The sequence below is a fragment of the Meleagris gallopavo genome, chromosome 2, assembly GCF_000146605.3.
Source record: "Meleagris gallopavo isolate NT-WF06-2002-E0010 breed Aviagen turkey brand Nicholas breeding stock chromosome 2, Turkey_5.1, whole genome shotgun sequence".
NCBI classification, from domain to species: domain Eukaryota; kingdom Metazoa; phylum Chordata; class Aves; order Galliformes; family Phasianidae; genus Meleagris; species Meleagris gallopavo.
In genome coordinates, this window is record NC_015012.2 from 104483212 (window position 1) to 104505184 (window position 21973).

Below are 21973 nucleotides of genomic sequence, written 5' to 3' on the forward strand. Positions count from 1 at the left end.
AAGCTTTGTTTCTTGTCTTTGTACTTGATCTCCTACATCAGAGAGCTGCTGCTTCTGCAGCCATGCAGTGCTTGCCCTGCCCATGCAGATGATAAATTAATCTAACATTTCACGTCCCAGAAATACTTATTATTTCTCTCCTCCCTTTTGTTCTTGCCATTGCAGTGCTGCTCAAGTGGGGAGCCTTGCCTCCCCGGGGGAGCTCCGCTTTCTTCCCAGGGAGACCGCAGCGAGTCCAAGGGCAGTGAAAAATGAAATATTATTTTCTTGCTGGCTTAGTGATTTTCATTTAGAATTCAGCAAATGCAGAGCCATCTGCTATGTATGAAATATCCAATAATAGTTCTCCAGTTGCTGAATTCAAAGTGGAAACAAGCCAGCAGAATGCCTGGCTTGCCTCAGAGCTCCTCGGTGAGTACACGCAGCCAAGATGCACCCATGGCTTTGCCACCTGAATGTAGAAGTGTTGCCAAAACCGTGGCGACTTGGTGGTCAGAAGAGTGAGGCTTTCTGTTTTCCCTCCGTTAGTGATCCTGATTGTTGTTGTTCTTTATTTAGTGTGTGTGCATGGTGACATGGTACTTGCAAACCATAAAACCAATGTGTTTGCATGCAGAAGTGCTGGTTCTCTCCCTGGAAACTACAGGATCTTCATCATCAACTGGATGGTCTTCACAGTCCCCTCCAACCCAAACCATGACAGGATCCTATGGTTCCATCAACTCACAGGTGCTGGAAACAGGTTCAGAAGTTCAAACAAAAGCTTTGCTGCTTTTATTGAAATTCCTTAATTTCCTCTTCCACGAAGTGAATATCCTGTTACCTGCAGAACTACCTGGTACCACTGATTTCAGACATTGTAGCACTGCTAGACTGCATGAAGGAGACTGATACAAAGATTTTCCCATCCTCTGTGGGGATACAGACAGCACAGCCTTGCACCAACCCTTATGGGGCATTTTCCCTGGTAACGGAGGGCTTTATCTCTTTAGGGTGTAAAAAATAGGCTGAGGTCTGCATGACAACAGAAAGGAGCCAAGCACTGCCATGTCACCCGTCCTCCTTATCCCTCACTTTCAGACTGCTCCCTGAAGTTTTAGGATAAAAGGAACAGTGCGTTACTATACACAGATCTTTGTGCCACTTTGGGGTCCCTCTGGTCTCCTTCACCCCAGTAGGGCCACTCAGAACAGAGTGCCCAGCACCATGGCCAGGGGCTTTGGGAGATCCCTATTTCCATTGTGATCAGTGGGAGTTCAGTTCACAGCAAGAAGCAGGAGCTCAGATTTCCATAGCTCATCTCCTGGCTCCTCACCATAGCATCAGCCAGCCCTGGGGACAGTGGCTCAGTGACCCTGGCAGCTTCTCAGATGATGCAAGGCAGTGCCGAGCCCTGCAGACCCTCATCTGCTCAGCCTGAGGCTTGGCCCTCATGACCCAGTGTTGAAATGAGGATAATTTTATTTACCTTTCTCATAAGGATCTGGAAAGGGCAAATGGTTTCAAGCTTCGCATAGTGGAAAAAACTGTAATGTGTCACTATCAATGAATCCCCCTCAAAATACAGCCGCTCCTAGCAGTAAATTTAAAATCAGAATTAAATGTGAAAAGACACCACTCCCACTATTAATTTCTTCACTGCGTTGTTCCCTTTCCTCTTTTATTCTGCCTCATTTTCAGTCCCTTGCCAACAGATCCTTGGCAGCTCTCATAAAAGCAATTATCATTTTTAGCGAAGGTTTTGCAGTATTTCGTCTTGATTCTGGAACCGCTCTCACTCTGTGCCATCCTCCCTCCTGCCCCAGCTCTACCATGGATCCACACTCCTCAGAAATTTGTCCTGACAAATCCCAGATCCCTGAATCTCCAGGGTGCTTAGGTCTGGAGGTGCCTCGGATTCCTCTGGTCCATGCCCTGACACAGAAGGACCATCCAGAGCAGGGTTCCCAGCATCACGGCCAGAGGGTTCTGGGGATTCCCAAGGAAGAGACATTTCCCATTGGCTTGCTCCTTGGGATAAATGGTTCTGCACATCTCTCACTGGCTGTCACTCAGCTGTCACACAGCTGGATGGGGCCGGATGTGTGTGGCTGTCACAGCAGCACTCACCCAGATGTAGGCACCTGACAGATGGAACAGATGGATGGGAGCCACCAGTAGTGTCTGCAAGGTCCCAGCCTGCAGTGCTCACCCATACAGATGCTGCTCTCTCTGCTGCTAGTAGAATCATGGAGTTATGAAATTATCTAGGTTGGAAACTACTTTCAAGATCATCGAGTTCAACCACTGACCTGACCTAAACTCCAAGTCCCATCATTAATCCATGTTCCTTTGTGCCGTATCCACACATCTACTAAATATCTCCAAAGATCATAGAATCATGAAATCATAGAACTACAGAATCAGAGAACGGTTGGGATGGAAAGGACCTTAAAGATCCCCAGCCCCAACTCCTGCTATGAGCTGATTGCCCCCAGCCACATATTCTGCCCAGGGCCCCATCCAGCCTGGCCCTGAGCACCTCAAGGGATCAGGCATAACAGAGACGGGGACCTCACCTCTTCTCTGGACAGCCTCTTCCAATGACCACCCTCATTATGAAGAAATTCTCCTTAATAGCCTATCTTCCCTGGCACAACTTCAGACCATCATCTCCTATTGAACAACAATATCCTATTGAACAACTCCAATCTTTTCTGCATTCACCCTGCACAGCATTTGAGGGTCTCAGCAGGCACCATTGTGGCTGCTAAGAAAAAATTCCCTCCCTATCCTCATTTTTTATTTACAAAAAGGCCTGGAAATAGGGATTTCACAGTGAAAGGTCAAAAACTCTTGGGATTCCCTTCTTCTCCAGGAGGTTGTGGAGCTGGGTGGGACGCCAGCTCCAGCGCCGCCGATGGGGACACATACGGCAGATGTTCCTAATTAGGTCACATGTGCCTCATCCCTCCCCAAAACCAGCCTGCTGTGGTGGCTCTGCTTCCCTCCTCCTCCTCCTCCTCCCACTATCCTGGAGCAGACGGAGCGGAGCCGAGCTCGCGTGCGACATCGGGGAGCGGGTGCAGGCTGTGCGCCCCGCTGCTGCTCTCGCTGTTCCTTTTTGTAAGAAAGATCCCCTTCATCCTGCCGGCGGGCCGGGCGCTGCTGCTATACATCACTGCATATTTTCCACTTGAGATCAATACCGCAGCCCCCGGTTGCACTGAATGGCCCTCTGGCGTGGGGGCTTCCTGGGCTCCATTTGGAGGATGACACGGAGCAGTGTGGTGGCCTCAGAGCCATGTCCCCTGCCCTGTCACTTCTCACACCCCCTCTCCGTGCCATCATCTTCTCTGTGCCATCATCTCCAGGCAGAGTTCTGCCAACAGTTTATTTTATTACATTCCACCGTGTGAGAAAAAGCTCTTGGCAAGCAATCTGACCACTCAGAATTTATTTGTCGCTTTTTTTTTTCTTCCTCTCTTTGCTTTTTGCTTTAACAATTCTGCATTGTTTGGGGCTGTTGCACTCGCTAGGAGTCTCGGGTTTCGTGCATTCATCTGCTCTTGTCTTGTCAGATCTGTCGGCTTGGCTCCTCGCACGCACGCTCTTCCGTCTCCAAACCATTCTTTTTCACTTTACGTCCCTCTCCTGCCAGCTCCGACTCGCTTTAACTATGCTGCACATTTGCTTTCTGCACTTCAGTTTCCAAAAGGAAATAAATGCCTAAATACGCCATTTGATGGGCAAAACTCCTGGCCAGTTTTGTGACGGCTCTCAAATACTCAGTGAGCCTTCAGGAGATGTCACTTTGGCACTGTGAGTCACAAACCCACATGGTGGCAGAACTGGTGTCTGCTCCTGGCCATGCACACATGGATACGGAGCACATCCCCATCATTATATTCAGCATGATGGGGACTGATGGCATTTTCTCTAAGCTCTTTTATACATCAGGTCTGGAGTTCTGCTTCAAATTGAGGTCATAGAATCATTCGTGTTGCAAAAGATCTCTAATATCATCTAGTCCAACCATCCAATATTGCCCACTGGCCCTCAGTGCCACATCTCCTCAGCTCTTGAACACCTCCAGGGACAGCAATTCCACCACCTAGGCAGCCTTTGCCACTGCATCACTGCTCTTTTGGAGAAGAAATGTTTCCTAATACTCAATCTGAAATACGTTGACCTGAGGTTGAGTTGTCTTCCCATTGTTTAGCACTTCTCAGACACTACAGCAAAGGCTGAGTGTCCTCACGGTTGGCTGAAGATGCACAACATCAGAGGATATTGGTATCAATCCCATATTGGTAAGTATGTGGCTATTGGATTTTGCTCCAATTGCCTCAATGCAGACCAGACATAGAACAGATTCAAAATTTCTGTCCTGACCTAATGGATCCACGCAATGGGCAATCCCACTTTCTACTGGAAAACATCTCATAGGAAGCCATCAGGCTGTCATGCAAGGCCTTTAATTCTTGGTGTCTGTCTTTTCTGAAGATTTTTCTTTCAATTTTTCCATACCAAAATCCATCTCTCCATCCTCCTGCTTCTGATCAGCATCCATCCCCTCCTTCCAGAGGGGGGAGGAATTCCTTTGGGCACAACTACACTTCTGCCAGCCAAGCCTGCAATTTGGGATTAGTGGGTCAATTGAAAATGGCTCTTCTTTGCTTAAAAATGTAACTGGGATGGATGCAGCAGCATGAAAACAAACAGCAGAGCCCAGGGACCACAGCTGGAAGGGGGAAAAGTTGTGATGTTCCAGGGAAGTGGGGGGACTTTGTGAAAAAGCTCTTGCACCCTGCATGGTGCCACTTTGTCCTTTTCAAACTGCTTTTGACACATTTTGGCTTCACAACACCATCTTTCCTCCACACATCTGCACCAGGAGATGCTGATGGGATCCCACACATAGGGGCTGCAGGTCCCACTCCAAAGGCCCTCGTGGTTCTGGCTGCAGGGGACCAGACATGAACTGAACACAGCAGGGGACTCAGCAGGACACACGTCCCCCACCAGAGTGCTGCAGCTTTGCTTGAGTCCTTGGGATAATGATTTCCAGCTGCTCTCCCTCTCCCAGCCTGCATGCCTTTGGCTGGCTGCCTCTTCCCTTTGTCCTCATTGTAGGAAGTGAGGCTTCTTTGGAAAGCTGCAAAATGCTACAAAATCCCATGAGCTGTGGCAAGGTGTGAAATTGCAGAGATCGGTGTGGGAAGAGCAAGTCTTGTGTGGGTGGGGACCACAGTGGAACCCAGAAGAAATGATGAGGATGGACACTGGAGCTGCCACCTCCAGGGCTAAGCTTTGTCCCAGGGCTCAGATGAAGATGAGCTGTCAGCTACATACCCCCAAATAAACCCCAGCATACGTACAGTGTGCTTCAATCTCATGGACAGAGCTTTAACACTCCCACTGATACTGCATTAAGTTGAATATTTAAAGATCCTGGGCCAAAGCTAAGCAGCACTGTGATGACACGAAGCTTGACCAGAAAGAAGGAGGAGAGAGACAGTGGAATCCTGGCTGTGATGGCATCTTAGCTGAACAGCGGTGTCTTCATGCCATGCTCCTTTTCCACGAGCTGATCTTGGTAGACATCAGTTGACATCCATGGAGATGTGCATTGGTTGCAGTGCCCTAATGCATCTCTTGGGGGTGACATTGGGCATTGGGCAAGTTGGTGAGCCTTGCATGTAGCCCATGTGCTTCCCTGGCATCCTGGCTCATGTGCTCCTGTCCCTGGAAGCTGTTCAGCATCATATTGCAGATCTTAAATGGGAAGAGGGGAACTCATGGTCACCAAATGGGGTAAAGTAAGCTTTCTACCCTAGAAATCCCTTCCAGTATGCTTTATAGGAGAGCCAGCTGTTTACAAGGGTGGACAGGACAAGGGGGAATTGTTTTAAATTGAGACAAGAGAGGTTTAGGTTAGATCTTAGGAGGAAGTTTTTCAGCCAGAGGGTGGTGAGGCACTGGAACAGGTTGCCCAAGGAGGCTGTGGATGCCCCATCCCTGCAGGCATTCAAGGCCAGGCTGGATGTGGCTCTGGGCAGCCTGGGCTGCTGGTTGGTGACCTGCACATAGCAGGGGGTTGGAACTGGGTGAGCATTGGGGTCCTTTTCAACCCAGGCCATCCTATGATTCTATGATAATTTAGCCAAGGGCCTGAAAAATCTATCCAAAACTGGTAGTATTCAGTGGCCTAATTCATTCCAAGTTCTGTGAAGCTTTGTACATCTGCTGAGAGAAGAGAATGATTTTTTAAGAAAACTGATACTCTGATGGCTTGGCATTCCCTTGTCTGCTGTTTCTGCAGGGAGGAGGATGATCTGAAATGCTCAGAAGCACTGAAATTTTCTGAGAGCCCCCTTGTTTCATTTTAATGCTTTGTAACCTAAATCCATTTGTTTTGAGCATTAAATTATTATGCTGTTTAATCAACTTCAAATCAGTCATAAATTTCATATCCTACATTTTAGTGCCCAGTTTGGTGAGGGTCTGAAAGCAATGTGCTGTATTAGCATTATTTTAATTTTGGCATTTGAAAGCAGAAGGATCCAAACCCACCAGTTCCTTTGAATTTGCAGCCAAAAAGAAGGGGGAACTTGTGCGCATCTCATGAAGAACCAAAACACAGAAGGGAGCTTTAAACTGCCATATTCATACCAATGTGCCAAGACTTTATGCACATGTGCGTGTTTGCATACGTATGTGTGTGTAAAGAATTGTAGAATCACTGAGTCATTCAGGTTGGAAAAGATCTCTGAGATCACCCAGTCCAACCCCAACCCATCCCACCATGCTCACTGACCACGTCTCTCAGTGCCACATCTCTGCTGTTCTCATCTCCATGGATGGTGACCAGACCACCTCCCTGGGCAGCTGTGCCACTGCATCACTGCTCTTTTGGAGAAGAAATGTTTCCTAATCTCCAACTTGAACTTCCCCTGGTGCAACTTGAGGCCATCACCTCTTGTCCTATCGCTGTTACCTGGACGAAGAAGGAAACAGAGAAATGTCTATATGCTATATTATATATATACATATATATATATATATACATATTTATATAGAGAGACAGAATTGTACAGTAATGCATTCAGAAATGGCCAAAGAAAATGAGCAAAAATCTTAGTATCCTTAACAATATATGGCATCCAATAAAATGGGGTCTGTTAAACAAATGCTTTTGAAAAGAAACCCAAAGAAACATAATCCAAAATTGGTACACATAACTCAATGAGCACGCAAACACCCTGCCAGCCCAAGAAGCAGGAGATGCAAAGGGCTGCTGTTCCTGTGCCGTAGGAGCTCATGGCAAAGCCTTCAGGAGAGATGATAGAAGAAACGGGAGCGTTTCGCCCTAATCCCAGTTTACCCATCACTGACAGCTGATGACATGCACCGGAGAGGCTTAGTGCTGCAAGGTGCTAATAACTTCGTTTTGGATCCAGCAAATCACTTAAGGTTGTTTGGAAGGGCTTGCATGCTTGAAGCCAAGTGCGCACTTAAGTGGTTTGCTGGCTGATGGCCAGGCAGCTCGGAGCCCCGATGGCCGGGCAGGATTTCAGAGGGCAGTCCCAATGCAGGCACCCAGCTGCGTGGTTCCTGCCCCTTTGGAGATACCGAGACATGTGGGAGCAGCATGAACAGCACAGAGCTGAGCCTGGGGCTGGTTGGGGGGATGGAGATGTTGGCACGCAGCATGGCATCCATGGGAGGAGGATGCTGTCGTGATGCTACTCAAAGGCTGTGCTCTTGCTGGTAGATATGGTAAAGTCGGATCTTACTATTCATCAAATGGGAGGGGAATGGCTTTCATTCATAGATTCATAGAATCTGAGTATGACCATGGTTGGAAGGGACCTCAAGGATCATGAAGCTCCAACCACCCCTGCTGCATGCAAGGTCACCAACCACCACATTTAATACGAGACCAGGCTGCCCAGGGCTCCATCCAACCTGGCCTTGAACACCTCCAGAGATGGGGCATTCACTTCTAGGACTTTTAGGTGGGTTTTGCTCCCAACATTGAAACAGCTGTAAAGAGAATCAGAGAGCAGTCCAGGTGGGAAGGGACCTTGAGGAATCACCAACCTTTGGTGGAAAAGGGAGCCCCAGTGAGACCATCCGTCACCGTGCCCAGCTCACAGAGCCCCAGGGTGCTTAAGACTGGAGGCTTCCTTGTGTCCCTCTGGTCCCCTCCTACCCCAGCAGAGCCCCCCAGAGCAGGGTGCCCAGCACCACGGCCAGGGGCTGTGGGAGATCCCTGAGGAAGAGCCCAAAATGGTGCAAACCCAACTCTGCAGGTGGCATTGCATTGGTAGCACTGTGCAGCTGTGATGCAGAGTGACGAATACATTTCTCAGCCTTATGGAAAATTTTAGAAGTCATTAAATTTTTAAGTAAGACCGTCAGAATGGCACATCAGTTCCAGCAGGCTTAAAATAGGGTGACAAATGACTGCTGGAGGCATACGGCTTAATTACAAACGGCAGCAGGCCAGAATTGTCAAATGCCACCACTGCTCCCAGGTTTGGAGGATACCAGCATGGGCTCATTGTGCCAAAATCTCAGAGCTGCATTGCCATCAGGCACTGCCAGCCTGGGAAGGGAATCGTAGAATCATAGAACCATTTAGATTTGAAAAGACCTCTAAGATCACCCATAGTGCCAACCCACTGTGCCTACTGCCCACATCCCCCGGTGCCGCATCCTCACAATTCTAGAACAGCTCCAGGAATGGTGACCTCACCACCTCCCTGTCCCAGTCCCCATAACCAGGCAGAAAAGCTGTGATTTCACGAAGACCTTTTGTAAAGCGATTTGGCAGTCTGCACTGACAGGGGGATCGCCCATTGAGCACTTGGCTGAAAAACACAGATTTGCACCCAGAAATGGCACTGAGAATGATGTGATTGTCCAACACCGATGTCGTGCTGCCCTCTGCAGAACATGTGGGCACCTTTCGAGTGGGCTCGTGATGAACAAAATATTCCTGGGGGAATGCTACTGGGAACAGTGCTGAGCGCTGTGAATTTATTGCCTCTTGGGAGTCAGCTTTGCCATGGCTGTGCCCATGTATTGGCATGGGAAAGGTGAGGGGAGGGGATGGGGAGAGGATAAGAAGGGAAGGGAAGGGAAGGGAAGGGAAGGGAAGGGAAGGGAAGGGAAGTGTCTTTTTCAGATTTCAGCTTCAGTATCTATTGCATTCTGAGCAAATTGCTCCAATTTTCCAAATAGCACTGATGCTCCCTGGTTTGGGGTCATGGATCTGAGCGGTGCAGCAGAAAACACAGCCATGTTGGGGGAAGTTTGTAATTAAATGATTTTTTTTTCGCTTCCAACATCATTGAACAGCTCTTTATGTGCTTCAGTGTCTGGATCCTAATGGAGTGACAATGCAGAGATGAGCTTGTCACAGGAGGAATTTATCTTAATAGCACAGAGCAGGGACAGCTCTTCTGGAGGCTCAGGGCTGAGCTGCTCCCACCTGGAACTGCAAATGGGGATCTGGAATGGAGTGGATTTAGGACAGAGGGTGATCTGGGAGAGCAGCAATCTGGGATGGAGGAAGATCCAGGATGGAGGAGATCTGGAATGGAGGAGTATCACGGATGAAGGAGATCCAGGATGGACAGGATTTGGGATGGAGGGTGATCCAGGATGGAAGAGATCTTGGGTAGAGGGGATCCAGGATGGAGGGGATCTAGGTTGGAGGATGGCTGGGGATTGTAGACAGAGAGAGTGCAGGACAGAGGGAATCCTGGATGGCTGTGGATCCTGGATAAGGTGGGATCCAGCACTACTCCTGGAGGCTCTGATCCTGGCTTAGCCCTTCCCAGCAGCTCCCCAAGGGGGTCCCATAGCATTGGGTCTGGGGGCACAAGACCCCTCCTAGGGCTGCAGGATCTCCCCTGGGCTGCAGGACCCCCCATGGCTGTTAGGACCCCCCATGGGTGTTCAGGACCCCCCCCAGGTTGCTGGTTTTGGTGCTGTTGGGGCTCAGGGTTTCCCCGCATGCCCAGGGCAGAGCTCCATGGGGCTGTGTGAGCCAGCAGCAGGAAGCTGGGGTGTGACGGGTGCCACCCACTGCTCCCGGCCAAAGTTGAGTGGAGCAGCAGCCGGCAGCACCCAGGGGTCCAGCAGCACCTGGGTGAGTGTCTCTGAGCCTGGGGAGGGGTACAGAGAGGGGTATGGGAGGTCCTGGGCCTTGAGGCTGAGCTGTGGGGAACATGGGTACATTGAGGATGGTGTCAGTGTACAGATGGGGAAACTGAGGCAGGGTGGGCTTGGACGGATGGGGAATGTCTGAAAATACCCCTGTGCTCTTCTGGAGCATCCAATAGGAACAAGTACTTGACTGTACTTGTTTTAGGGTTTTAGAACAAAAATCCTTCCAGGCTATGACCAATTACCACACTGAACCCAGCTCCCTGGGGTGAGGGCACCCACACTGGGGACAACTCACCCCTAACAGCCCCACAGTGCAGGCAGGGAGCTCTGGACATGGGGGGGCACAATAGGGTGCCAGCACCGGGCAGGGTGACACAGAGCCAGCAGAGCAGGCTCAGCCTGTTGGGCAGCTCCTGGCTCTCTTTGCAGGGTTCCCACCCTGAAACTTTCCTGTGCGGAGCCCAACTGGCCCCCAGTCAGTGTTGGGCAGGGGTCTGGTGGGAGACAGAGCTGAGGTTTGGGGGAGGAGGGTGGAAATGTGTTTCTTGGAGGGGGGCTGCCTGGGTGGGTTCAGAAGTGTCCCATAGGGATGCAAGAGGGATGCAGTGGGGATGCAGTGGGACGGAGCAAGGTTTCAATGGAGATGCAGGAGGGATGCAACAGGGGCACAGCAGGGATGCAGGATGGCTGCAGAGGGATGCAGTGGGATACAGGAGATATGAAGCAGGGATGCAGTGGGGATGCAGTGAAAATGCAGTGGGATACAGTAGATATGCAGCAGAATGCAGTGGGAATGCAATAGGGGTGCAGTAGGAATGCAGTGGGGATGCAGAGGGGACGGAGCAAGGTTTCAGGGAGGATGCAGCAGGGATGCAGTGGGAATGCACTTGGGATGCACTAGGGCTGCAAGAGGGATGCAGCGGAATGCAGCAGGGATGTAATAGGGATGTAGCAGGAATGCAGTGGAATACAGCGGGGATGTAGCAGGGATGCAGAAAGGATTAACTAGGGATACAGTGGGATGCAGCCCCTCGCCCCCAGCCCCTTTTTCACCTACCCTCCTCATTGCCATAGCGGGGAGAGCAGCCACCAAACACGGGTGTTTGAGTAAGAGCAAAAGCTGTGAGGTGAGCTGGGCGCCATGGGGTGTGACAGCGCTGTGTCACGGCACAGCTATGCCAGCAATCCAGGCCTGGGATGGGGCACGGCTTCCTGCAGCCCGCAGGCACCACGGCCCATGGGTGCCAACGCTGGGCATAGGGCCCTGCCCACACTGCTATCACACCAAATCCTCTGTGGGCTGAGCTGTGGGGGGACAGTGATGCGTAGCCCTGGTTGGAACAAGGGATGGGAATTCCTATGGAATCTGTGTGGGAAAAGCTTCCTGGAAGCAGAGTGAGGTCATCCCTGCACCCAGCTGACATGTGCCCGTCCCCACCAGCTCCCATCGATGGCCCCGGTGCTGCCGTGGGGTTTGGCTGCTGCTGCACCCGTTGGGTTCCTGCTATTGCTGTTCCTCTGTGCCTTCTGCCCCAGGTATGTGCCCTCACGTGGGGGATTTGTGAGGACGCAGCACGCCGTGGGGGTCGTGCCATGCTTTTTGGCTCAGCCAAAGGGTGGCCATGGGGACATCTCTGTCACCATTCCCTTTCTACAGGGCGAGCGGACGCTTCTCCACCCAGAGCACCGCAGGGAACTCCGGGCTGGTGAGAGCGGTGCGGCCGGGGGGGCTCTGCTCTGTGTCCCCATCCCCTTTTTGTCCCCGTGTGCCCACTGCTAATGTCCCCATCTCAGTAACAGTCGGTCCCCACTGTTGCATACCCGTAACAACCCGTCCCTGCGGGGGACAGCCGGACAAGGGGACAAAGGGGCTGTGCACCCCTCCATCCCCCATCCCCTATGACCGAATCCTTTCTTCACCCAAAACGAGACGTTGTCGGATGTCGCCGCGTCGCTCTTTGGGGACAGCGCTGTCGCACGGGCTTGGACAGCCCCCCAGCGTCGGCAGCGGGAACGGCCCCGAATCCCCCCCCAAAAAATAACAAACCCAAACATCAGGGGACGCGGGACAGCCTTGGGGGGGAGTGGGGAGGATCTCGCGTGGGGTTGAGAGGCACTGAGCCCAGCGCGCCCTAAAGGCCGGAGAGGATATCTGCGGGGCTGGGGGCGAGGGGGGGCAATGAGACGCAATGGGGGGCAGGGATGAGCCGTGTGGGAGTGCGCGAGTGTTGCACAAGAGTTTGGGGCGGGTGCACGAGCGTCTCTTCGTTTCTGCTGCAGGTGACGCTGTCGGGACCGGACTGCAGAGATGGGGAAGGAGCGCTGCTGGGAGGTAGGGACGGGGCGGGGGACAGAGAGACGGGGACAGCGATGGGGACAGGCGGCGGTGGCGTCCCGCTACCCCCCTCTCCTGCTACTGTTCGTGCTCCTACTGCCCCACGCACACCCACCTGCACGGGTGCTGCTCACGAGTAAACCGTCGCACACGCCTAAGTGTGCAACACGCGCGTGCCAATGTGCACGTGCACGCGCTTACGTGCGACCCTCCGTGCGCGCGCGGCCATTGCATTTGCACACTTGCCCGCGGGCGTGCAAATACGCGTGCACAGACACAAGTGTGCGTTGCACGCGTGTGTGCGCGCTGTGCCAGCGCAGTCCGAAGGTCCGTGGCGCGGTGCTGCCGGCGCGGTTAATGATTTGCTCGCTCAGAGGACTGGGAGGAGCCGCGGCTCTGCGGGACTTTGAGCTGCTGCACACTTTGGAGTGCCCACCTTGGGGTGCTCAGGTTGGGATGCTCACTTTGGGGTCTCTGCGTTGGGGTGATCGGCTTGAGATGTTTGTGTTAAGGTGCTCGCATGGGGATGCTCAGCCTGGAGCGCCCGTTCTGGCGTGCTCAAGTGGGGATGATTGCATTGGGATGCTCACATTGGGGTCTCCACTTTGGGATGTGCATGTGATGGTTCTCACTTCGGGATGTCCGTTTTAGGGTGCTCACACTTGGGATGTTTGCATTGGGATGCTCAGATTGGGACGCCCGTTTGGGATGCTCACATGGGAATGCTTGCACTGGGATGTTCAAGTTGGGATGCCCACTTGGGATGCTTACTTGGGAATGCTTGCACTGTGCTACCCACGTTGGGGTGCCCATATTTGGATGCTCAGGTTGGGATGTTCACTTTGGGATCTTTGTGTTAGGGTGATCAATTTGAGATGTTTGTGTTAGGGTGCTCACATGGGGATGCCCACAGTGGAGCACTCGTTTTGGGGTGCTCAGGTTGGGGTGCTCATGTGGAGACGCTTGTAGTGGGATGCTTATATTGGGGTGCCCACTTTCGAGTACCCATGATGGGATGTCCACTTTGGAATGCTCAGTGTTGTGGTGCTCACTTTGGGATGCTTGCACTGGGATACTCACATTGGGGTGCCAACTTTGGGGTTCCCACACTGGAGCGTTCAGGTCAGGACACTTGCATTGGGATGCTCACATTGGGGTGTCTACTTCGGGGTGCTCAAGTCGGGATGTTCACTTTAGAGTGCTCAGGTTGAGGTACTCACTGGGATACTTGCATTGGGATGCTCACTTTGGGATGCTCACATGGGGATGTTTGCACTCGGGTGCTCAGGTTCGGGTGCCCATTTTAGGATATTTGTGTTGGAGTGATCAGCTTGAGATGTTTCTCTTAGGGTGTTCACATTAGGATGCCCACACTGGACTGCTCACTTTGGGGTGCTCAGGTTGGGATGATCACATATGGATGATTGCATTAGAATACTCACGTTGGGGTGCCCACTTTGGGATGCTTAAACTGGCATTCCCACATTGGGACACTCCCATTGGTGTGCTCACCTTGAGATATTCACAACTGGAGCACGTCCACTGGGTGCTCATGCTGGGATGCTCCCGTTGGTGTGCTCACACTGAGATGTTCACTTTGGGAGAATCTCCATTGAAATCCCATTGGGGTGTTGATGCTGGGTCCTGTTGGGATGCTCACACTGGGAGGGGCAGGGGTTTCAGGACACACATGGAGGGCAGCAAGGAGACCATGGCTCTGGCCAGGATCCAACCCCACAACTTCCTGCCCGTGGTCCTGCACCCAACCTGCACCCCAAGTCCCACAGCACCACGTCCCTGCAGCTTTACAACAGGAAGAGGAACACTCACAATGCAGAAGGAAACCTATTCCAGAGCCTCCCTCATCTTGGAGGTGAACAAACCGGCTCGGCACCCGCTCTGCCATCTCCTGCTGTTGACAGATCCTGCGCATGGGGCAGAACCTCCTCCTTAAATAAATATTTGAGCAGCAAGGGAAGGCGGGGAGCACAGGATGCATGGGGTTTTCCTTTGCTTTCTGTTGAATTTCTTGCAAAAACCAAAGAGAAGGGATAGAACTGGCAGGCAGGAGGAAACGCACCAAAACTCTCATTTAAGAACATTTTCTCATTGCTACCTTGCACTGAAATTAGGGGGTGCCCCTAAGCATCTCCCCTGCCTCAGCCTCTCCCTCTCCTTCCCTGCAGGTGCATCACCTTGCAGCAGGACAGACATCACCAGTGAGGGGAACACGGACATCTCTGGGTCACCACACCCCAACACATCCCCTAAATCCTCCCCGAGGACCCCAGACTTCCTGCGTCACCGGCAGCTCCCGCTGCTGCCCGGTGACACCGCAGAGCCCGCAGTGGACACAGTGCAGGATGCCCAGGGGCCCATCTATGAAAGCATCCGCTACAAATCCCAGAAGCTCAGTGCTGGGCTGGAGAAGCCCTATAGGGACGATTTGGACAGTGGGGACGATGGGGACCCGGTGCAGCGCTTTGTTGTGCAAGAGGAGCCGTGCAGCCCAGGCAGCCCCATACCTGTGTATGCTCGCATCTGCAAAGTGTCCCGGGCACCACAGCACACCGTACCCAACAGCATCGAGCCCGAGGAAGAGGCAGCTCCAGCACTGCCAGAGAAGCGCTTCGACATCCTGTAGGATGGGATGGAGGGATCTCAGGATTGGACACTGGGAAAAAGCTGGGTGCTAGGGAAAGGTTCTGGCCCAGAGGGCTGAGGGCATGGAACAGCTCCCCAGGGCACGACCCTGAGCTGCTGGAGCTCGGGGAGCATCGGGACACCGCTCTCAGACACTGGCTTTGAGTTCTGAGTGTGCTGCTGGGATGTCCCCACACACCTGCAGCCCTGGGACCAGCTTGGTGCTCACCCTGCACTGATGGAGTATGAGCAACTCAGGGTCTTCTCAGATCATGGCATCCCAGAGCTTTCCCCCCAAAATACCAAGCTGCATCCCATGGGGACACAGCATAATTCCCCGTGTCACCAGGCTGGGCTTTGCTCTGCCTCAAGCAGTGGCTTTGCTGGGGCTGAGTCAGATGGAGCAGAAAGAGATTTTGCTTTAAAGGAAAAAAAAACCAAAACTTAGAAGAAGAATACGCCTTTGACGTGACTCCTGGCGCAGGAGCTGGGGACGTTTCTGTTCTCATGTGTCGATGGCTGGCGGCATGCTGCATGGGGTGACTCATTTCAGTGCAAGATCTGGGGAGCTCTCAGAGCCAGGGGAAATCAGGGATGTTACTCAGCCCTCTGCTCAGCACTTCTTAATGTTCCCGGAGGTGCTCTCAGCCACTGCGGGGCAGTGCTGGGGGAAATCCCAGTGCTGCAGGGTCCAGAAGTGTCCATGTGCTGAGTGCTCCCCAATAACATACGGGCACGGCCCCATTTTCAGCTGTTAGATAATCACTTCCAGTGCACACGATGGCGTTGCTCACCTGCTGTCCTATACGCTCACCTGCCTTCCTATACGCTCATTCACCACCTCAGACAGCCATCTGCCTCCTATATGCATTTAGGAAGGTCTACCTTCCTCAACACACCTGCATTCTACATGCTCACTGCCTTACTGCATGTTCATCTGCCTCCATGTACACCTCTCTCTATAACCATCTGCCTTCCTACACAGTTATCCCCCTATAAGCTCACATTAGGCTTGGAGGGGAGTCCAAAGGTGGGCTGTTTGGGGAATATTCACAAGAATTCCCAAAATTGCTGCCTGAGAGATGCAACCCAGGCAGTGATAGGGCAGTGTCAGATCCTGGAGTGGCTCCCTAGCAAAAGCAAGCAGGCTGCAGGGCTGTGCCTTGGCTGGTGTTACCCCCAGGTGTTACGGGTTTTCTTTGCGTGCCGCTCAAAGGACAAGTTGGTTAATGATTAATTTTCTATCTTGAATGAAGCGGTGGGGAAGAACTAGGGCTGGCTGGGTGGTGAACAGCCCTTCATGGAGCTCCCAGCCAGTTTGGGAAGGGAGGAGATATGGGTAAGGAGACTTGCTAACATCCTCCAGAAGAGTCTTCCAGCTCCACAAGGCTTGGACAAGAAAGGCTTGGCTGGGATTTCAGCTGCTGCAAAGCACTCTCGCTTCTTCACCCTTATAGAGAAAGAAAACTCACCAGCACCAAGCACCCACAATTTCATAGACCTCTGCCATCTTCCTCTCCACCCAGCCCACGTGGATCACCATTTTCCTCATGCACCACACCCAAGAGAGCTTTTGCACGTGAAGGAGCTTCTCCACACAGCCAACCATCCCCATCATATTCTCCAAGTAAGACCATGCTGGGCTGTCCACCCAGACACAGAGCTCCAAAGAGAAGCTCCAGCTTGTGCCCATTGGGTGCAAGCTTGGAGTTCCACATTTCAATAGCTTGGATCCTCTCAGCTCCCAAAATAAGCCAAGATGAGATGCAAGAACAAGCAAGGTACAAAAAAGCAAGGTTCCTGGAGAAGACTTGGAGCTTGCTGAAGCTGTGCTAGCGCTGCAAAGGAAAGAGCAGAGCTTTCACACTGGACCAGGTTGCCCAAGGAGGTTGTGGATGCCCCATCCCTGGAGGCATTCAAGGCCAGGCTGGATGTGGCTCTGGGCAGCCTGGTCTTGGTGACTCTGCACATAGCAGGGGGGTTAAACTTGATCATTGTGGTCCTTTTCAACTCAGGTTCTATGATTCTATGGGAATGGAAGCAAAGAGTTAAAAATGAGCAAGGAGAAGGAAGGGAGGGGAAAAAAGAAAAGCAAACAGGCCAGAGTTTATTAAAAAAAAAAAAAAAGCATAAGGAGGCAAAGAGCAGAAAAGGAAACCTCGTGAGTGTCTCTTCCTCTCTTGGCTTCTCCCTGCTTGGGCTGCAGGGAGGGGGAGGCTCAGCTGCGTGTGCCTGAAGGAGCCGGGTGCATGGCACAGCAACCTGCACCTACAGAGCAGTGTGCCAGCCCAGCACACAGAGGAGCTGCCCAGATCCACTCCTGTGCCCAGCTCTGGCTCTGTCCCACGATGCCAATGGCATACAAAGCACGCCACAACGTGTCACCTCTCTCCAGCTGAATTCTCAACGACGGGATTGCAACATTGGAGGAACAGAGCAGCAGAGCAGCTGGCCTGGGGGCTTTGCCGTTACGTGGCCTGGGCAGTAACAGTTAAATCTGCATCACGTCAGCCCCATGCGTATAAAAGTCAGGAGCAGGGCATGCCAAAGCCAGAACTGTGAGCACACTGAGCGCCAAGCAGCTTGTGCAACCACAGACACGCTCGATGGCTTCTGCTTGACCCTGCTGGTTTTTCAGGCTATCGGGGAGCCCTGGCATCGCATTTCCAAACATTTTCCTCCTCCCATGAGAAGACAAAATCGAGCTTTTTAACGTGAGCTGCGTCGGCTGGGAGAGCTGTGCCAGCTGCACTGTGCCTCTGCTGAGGGAAATGGAAGATAACCAGACAAAATCCTCTCCCTTTGGTGGCTCCCAGGGGCAGGGCTGGCACCAGCTGTGGACAACTTCCAGGATGCAGCTAGATTTGATCAGTGGTGCTCAAGACCTTAGAGCTGTTAAATTCAGTAATGTTATTGCTGCCTCCGTGACCAATACACTGCAAAATAAGAAAATCCTCCTAAATCCCATCCATAGAATCACAGAATGGCTCGAGTTGGAAGGGATCCATAAGGATCATTGAGTCCAACTCCTGGAAAATCAGACCATGTGACTGAGAGCACTGTCCAGATTCTTGGGATCATTTGAGATGCAGGCGCTGCATGAGACCATTTTGAGGTGACGGCTATCGAAAATGGACACCACACCCCACACCACATTCATTTTGAGACGATGGTCATCTAAAATGGACACCACATCCCAGCACAGAGGCTCCGGCCTCACCACTAAAATGGCCAACATCACAGCACCGATGAGCTCAGAGTTCCTTTAGGATGATACACCCCAAAAGCTGGGCCAGAGCATGGATCCCGTGGGTCAGAGCATGGATCCCGTGGGTCAGAGCATGGATCCCGTGGGTCAGAGCATGGATCCCGTGGCCAGACTGCCCTGGCAAGAGATGACACAGAGGAACACCTGCACCTCAAGTCTCGAGGACTTTGGTTCTTCTGCTGTTCTCGGCTCATGATAGGAACGAGGGTGAGCACAAGGAGGGTCAGTAGTGCTGCACAAGACAGTGCAACACCTCGGGAAGTCCAGATGGAAGCCTGGACTGGAGAAAGGACCATGGAGGATGCCTTTCAGGAAAATATCATGCTCTTGTTCAACGGCATGGGCAGCTATAAATTCACATAATTTTCTTCTTCCCATATTCCTTCCCGATATTACTCGATCCTATGAGTTGAGGAGTTGAAAAACAGCACATTCCAAACGTTTGCAACAAGACTGCAAGAACAAGAGTCACTTTCAGACTGGGATCTGGATTTTCACGCTCTGGAATTGCTCAGATCTCGGTACGTGTTGCTCCTTTTTCATGTCAATGACACATAGGAAAATTTGGCAAAAAACCCTCCAGTTTATTTGGTTAATTTGGTCTTGGTGGCGTGGCTCTGATTCATCTCGTACCAAAACAAAATGAACGATATTAATAGACCCAAAATGTCAGTTAAGCAGTTTATCCTGAGCTTGTGTACTCAGAAATGAATAATCTCTTGAGGTTGAGGGACAGCGGCCAAAGCACAACGCTAGGCAGAGCAGTGGGTGGGTAAAACCAAGGCAAGCTTATTCAACTGCTAAGCACTGCTAGACTCAAGCTAACATCTAATATTAACTGAAATTAAAGCTGTAACTAATGATCATCCTGTGGACACAGCTCTACGTATTGGAATTTTCTCTCCACTGTGTTTTTGTTCCCCCCCCCCCTCTGTTTTAAAATGTTGCACAATAATTAAAAAATTGAGTACGTTGCTCACACTGCATACAACACAACATGAGAACACTGTGCTAGGGAATGCCATAAAGCCAGGAAAACAGAATCTGGCATAGTTCTACTTATACGAAACAGGCTAAAGCATCACAAAATACCTTCAACTGGAATCTTTCACTTATGGGTTCATGGAGATTTACCAAGATTCCCTGTCCAAGATGCCAAGTTTTTGTGGGATGGGGAAGGAAGCCTCATAGGTAACTGGTTCATTAGAAAATAACAAGCAAACAAACCTGAACAGGATAAGCAGTTTCACTGCTACTCCCCAAGGAAAGATGTTAGCAGATGGGTCAGGATCAGGACTGGACAATCACTTGTTTAACGCTGTTACAAGCTCTGAACAAAGAGTAAGCGGTGACGTCACAATGTTCACAGGAAGGACAAAATTACCCCAAATAACTGTGCCCGAAACCAGGGGAAGATCTCACAGCACAGCACAATGAAAAGATACAATGGCAGGTGGGATTTCATGTCAACGAGGAACATCTTGGAAAGATTATACTAATCACACGTATAAAGTTACAGAATCACAGAATGGCCAGGGTTGGAAGGGACCTCAAGGATCATGAAGCTCCAACCCCCTGCCACATGCAGGGCCACCATCAGCTATTACCTCTCAGGAAAAGAGGCCTGGGGTTATTGTTGATCTCTGTGAGAAGATCAGTTTAGCGCTCAGCAGCAGCCAAATCAAATGCTGGCAGCTATTCTGAAAGGAAGGGAAACCAAAACATGATGATGTTGCTGCATAAATCTATGTTGCACCAGATTTGATGACTGATGCAGTTCCGTCCGCTCCGTCTCCAAAAGCGTACGTAAAACCAGTCAGGTTGCAGGGAAGGGTCACTGAGGAAATCAGAGAAGACAGCTTCTGCACCAGGGAAGACAAAAAAGCCAAGGACACTTTGCAAACTACGTGCTCGGTGGGGCAGGCATGATAAAGAGCTCCTGAGTCATGGATATTCCAAGGGAGGCTAAAGAATAATCATACAGCATACAGGTAGGACAAGAGCTGGGGACACCAAAGAAATCCCAAAGCAAACAAGATGAAGCAACTTTTTCACGTAGCACATCAGCTGTGGGTGAACCAGACAGGGCGGGATGTTGCAGAGACCAAGCAAATGAAAAGGGTTCAAATTGGGACTATTTGACTAATTAATGGACATGGGGTACATTAGCCCTATTAAGCATGATACGCTGGTACTCTTCAGGTTGAAAGTGGGCCATTAACCACAGAAAAGCTTCAACCTGCACAAAATGATTTCAATGCATGATTTCTAAAGCTGCCCTCATCGCATTATTAACTGCTATGGAGCATTACACCTCTCTTCATTTCTTTCTTTCATTCTTTATTTCATCCTCCCCTTTCCTTCTGTCCTTCCTTTTTTTTTTTATTCCTTCCTGCCTTTCTTCCTCTTTCTGTTTCCTTCACCTCATCACTAAACTCTATGGAATACCATGCATTTCTTCATTTCTTTCTTTCTTTTTCTTTCACCCTCTCCTTTCTTTCTTTCTGTCTTCCCTTCTTATTCTGTTTCTCCTTCCTTTCTCTCATTGTTTCCTTCATCTCATTACTAAATGCTATGGAATACCACACATTTCTTCATTTCTTTCTTTTATTCTCTCCTTTCTTTCTGTCTTCCCTTCTTATTTCTTCCATCCTTCCTCCCTCTCATTCATTCGTCTCATTACTAAACTCCATGGAATACCACACCTTTCTTCATTTCTTTCTTTAATCTCCCTTTTCTTACTCTTTCTTCTTTATTCCTTCCTTCCTTCCTTCTTCTTTCTCATTGCTTCCTTCATCTCATTATTAGCTATGGAATACGCTTCTTCATTTCTTTCATCCCCTCTTTTACTTTATTCCTTCCTTCCTATTTCTCATTGCTCTTTGTCTAAGAGCTGCTCTTCTCATTCCTGTTCATGGAATACAACGCTTTTCTTCTTTTCATTCTCCCTTTCTTTTCTTTCTGCATTATCCTTCCTTTCTTCTTATTTTCTTTATTCCTTCTTTCTCTCCTTTTTTCTTCATCTCACTATTAAACGCCATGGAAACCCTTAGATGGGGGTTTGGATTGTCAGGGTCGGGGTCCTGCTACTTCTCACTCAGGCTGAGCTCCAGCCCACCCCATTTAGTTTAGTTCCAGCAGTTTTAACCCAACTCCACCCCACACTCCGTCGCTAAATGAGGAATTAGTGAAGCCAGCAGCAGCCAAGCTGGAGGGAGATGCAAACAACACCCGAAGGCAAGAGGTTCTGACGGTATGGAGGAATTCTGCAGGATTTGGGACTGACAGCTGATCAGCGCATTCGTTACTCGCTCCTTTATGGCGCTTCAAACGCCGCGTTAAAAGCAGGACGGGTTGAACGCCGTGCTGAAGCCATGTCTCTGCACACAGACGCGCCCGTGCACGCTCTTCGCCGGGCCGGGCCTGGCACCACCTGCCGCTCCGGGCCGCCCTACTTCTGTAGGAAGCGAAAAGCGATATCGGCCTTCCTTCCCCGTAAGGGGCTCACCGAGCTCCCTTAGGCCAGGCCCCGAAGGCCCCACACCACGCCCCCTGACAGAACA

At 51.1% G+C, this 21973-nt stretch overlaps 1 protein-coding gene across 2 annotated transcripts; it reads left to right on the forward strand.

The window, feature by feature from the left end:
- The first annotated feature begins 9928 nt into the window (after positions 1-9928).
- Positions 9929-17074, forward strand: LOC104910023. Of its 2 annotated transcripts, none has more exons than XM_019613377.2 (5): positions 9929-10144; positions 11606-11700; positions 11822-11879; positions 12445-12496; positions 14686-17074. In XM_019613377.2, exons 1-5 carry the CDS (start codon positions 9944-9946, stop codon positions 15141-15143), a joined length of 864 nt encoding a protein of 287 aa, XP_019468922.1. In that variant the 5' UTR covers positions 9929-9943; the 3' UTR covers positions 15144-17074. The 2 variants fall into 2 exon arrangements, with proteins under 2 accessions (XP_019468922.1, XP_010706376.2); XM_010708074.3 differs by having other exon boundaries at positions 11822-11870.
- Positions 17075-21973: the final 4899 nt, after the last annotated feature.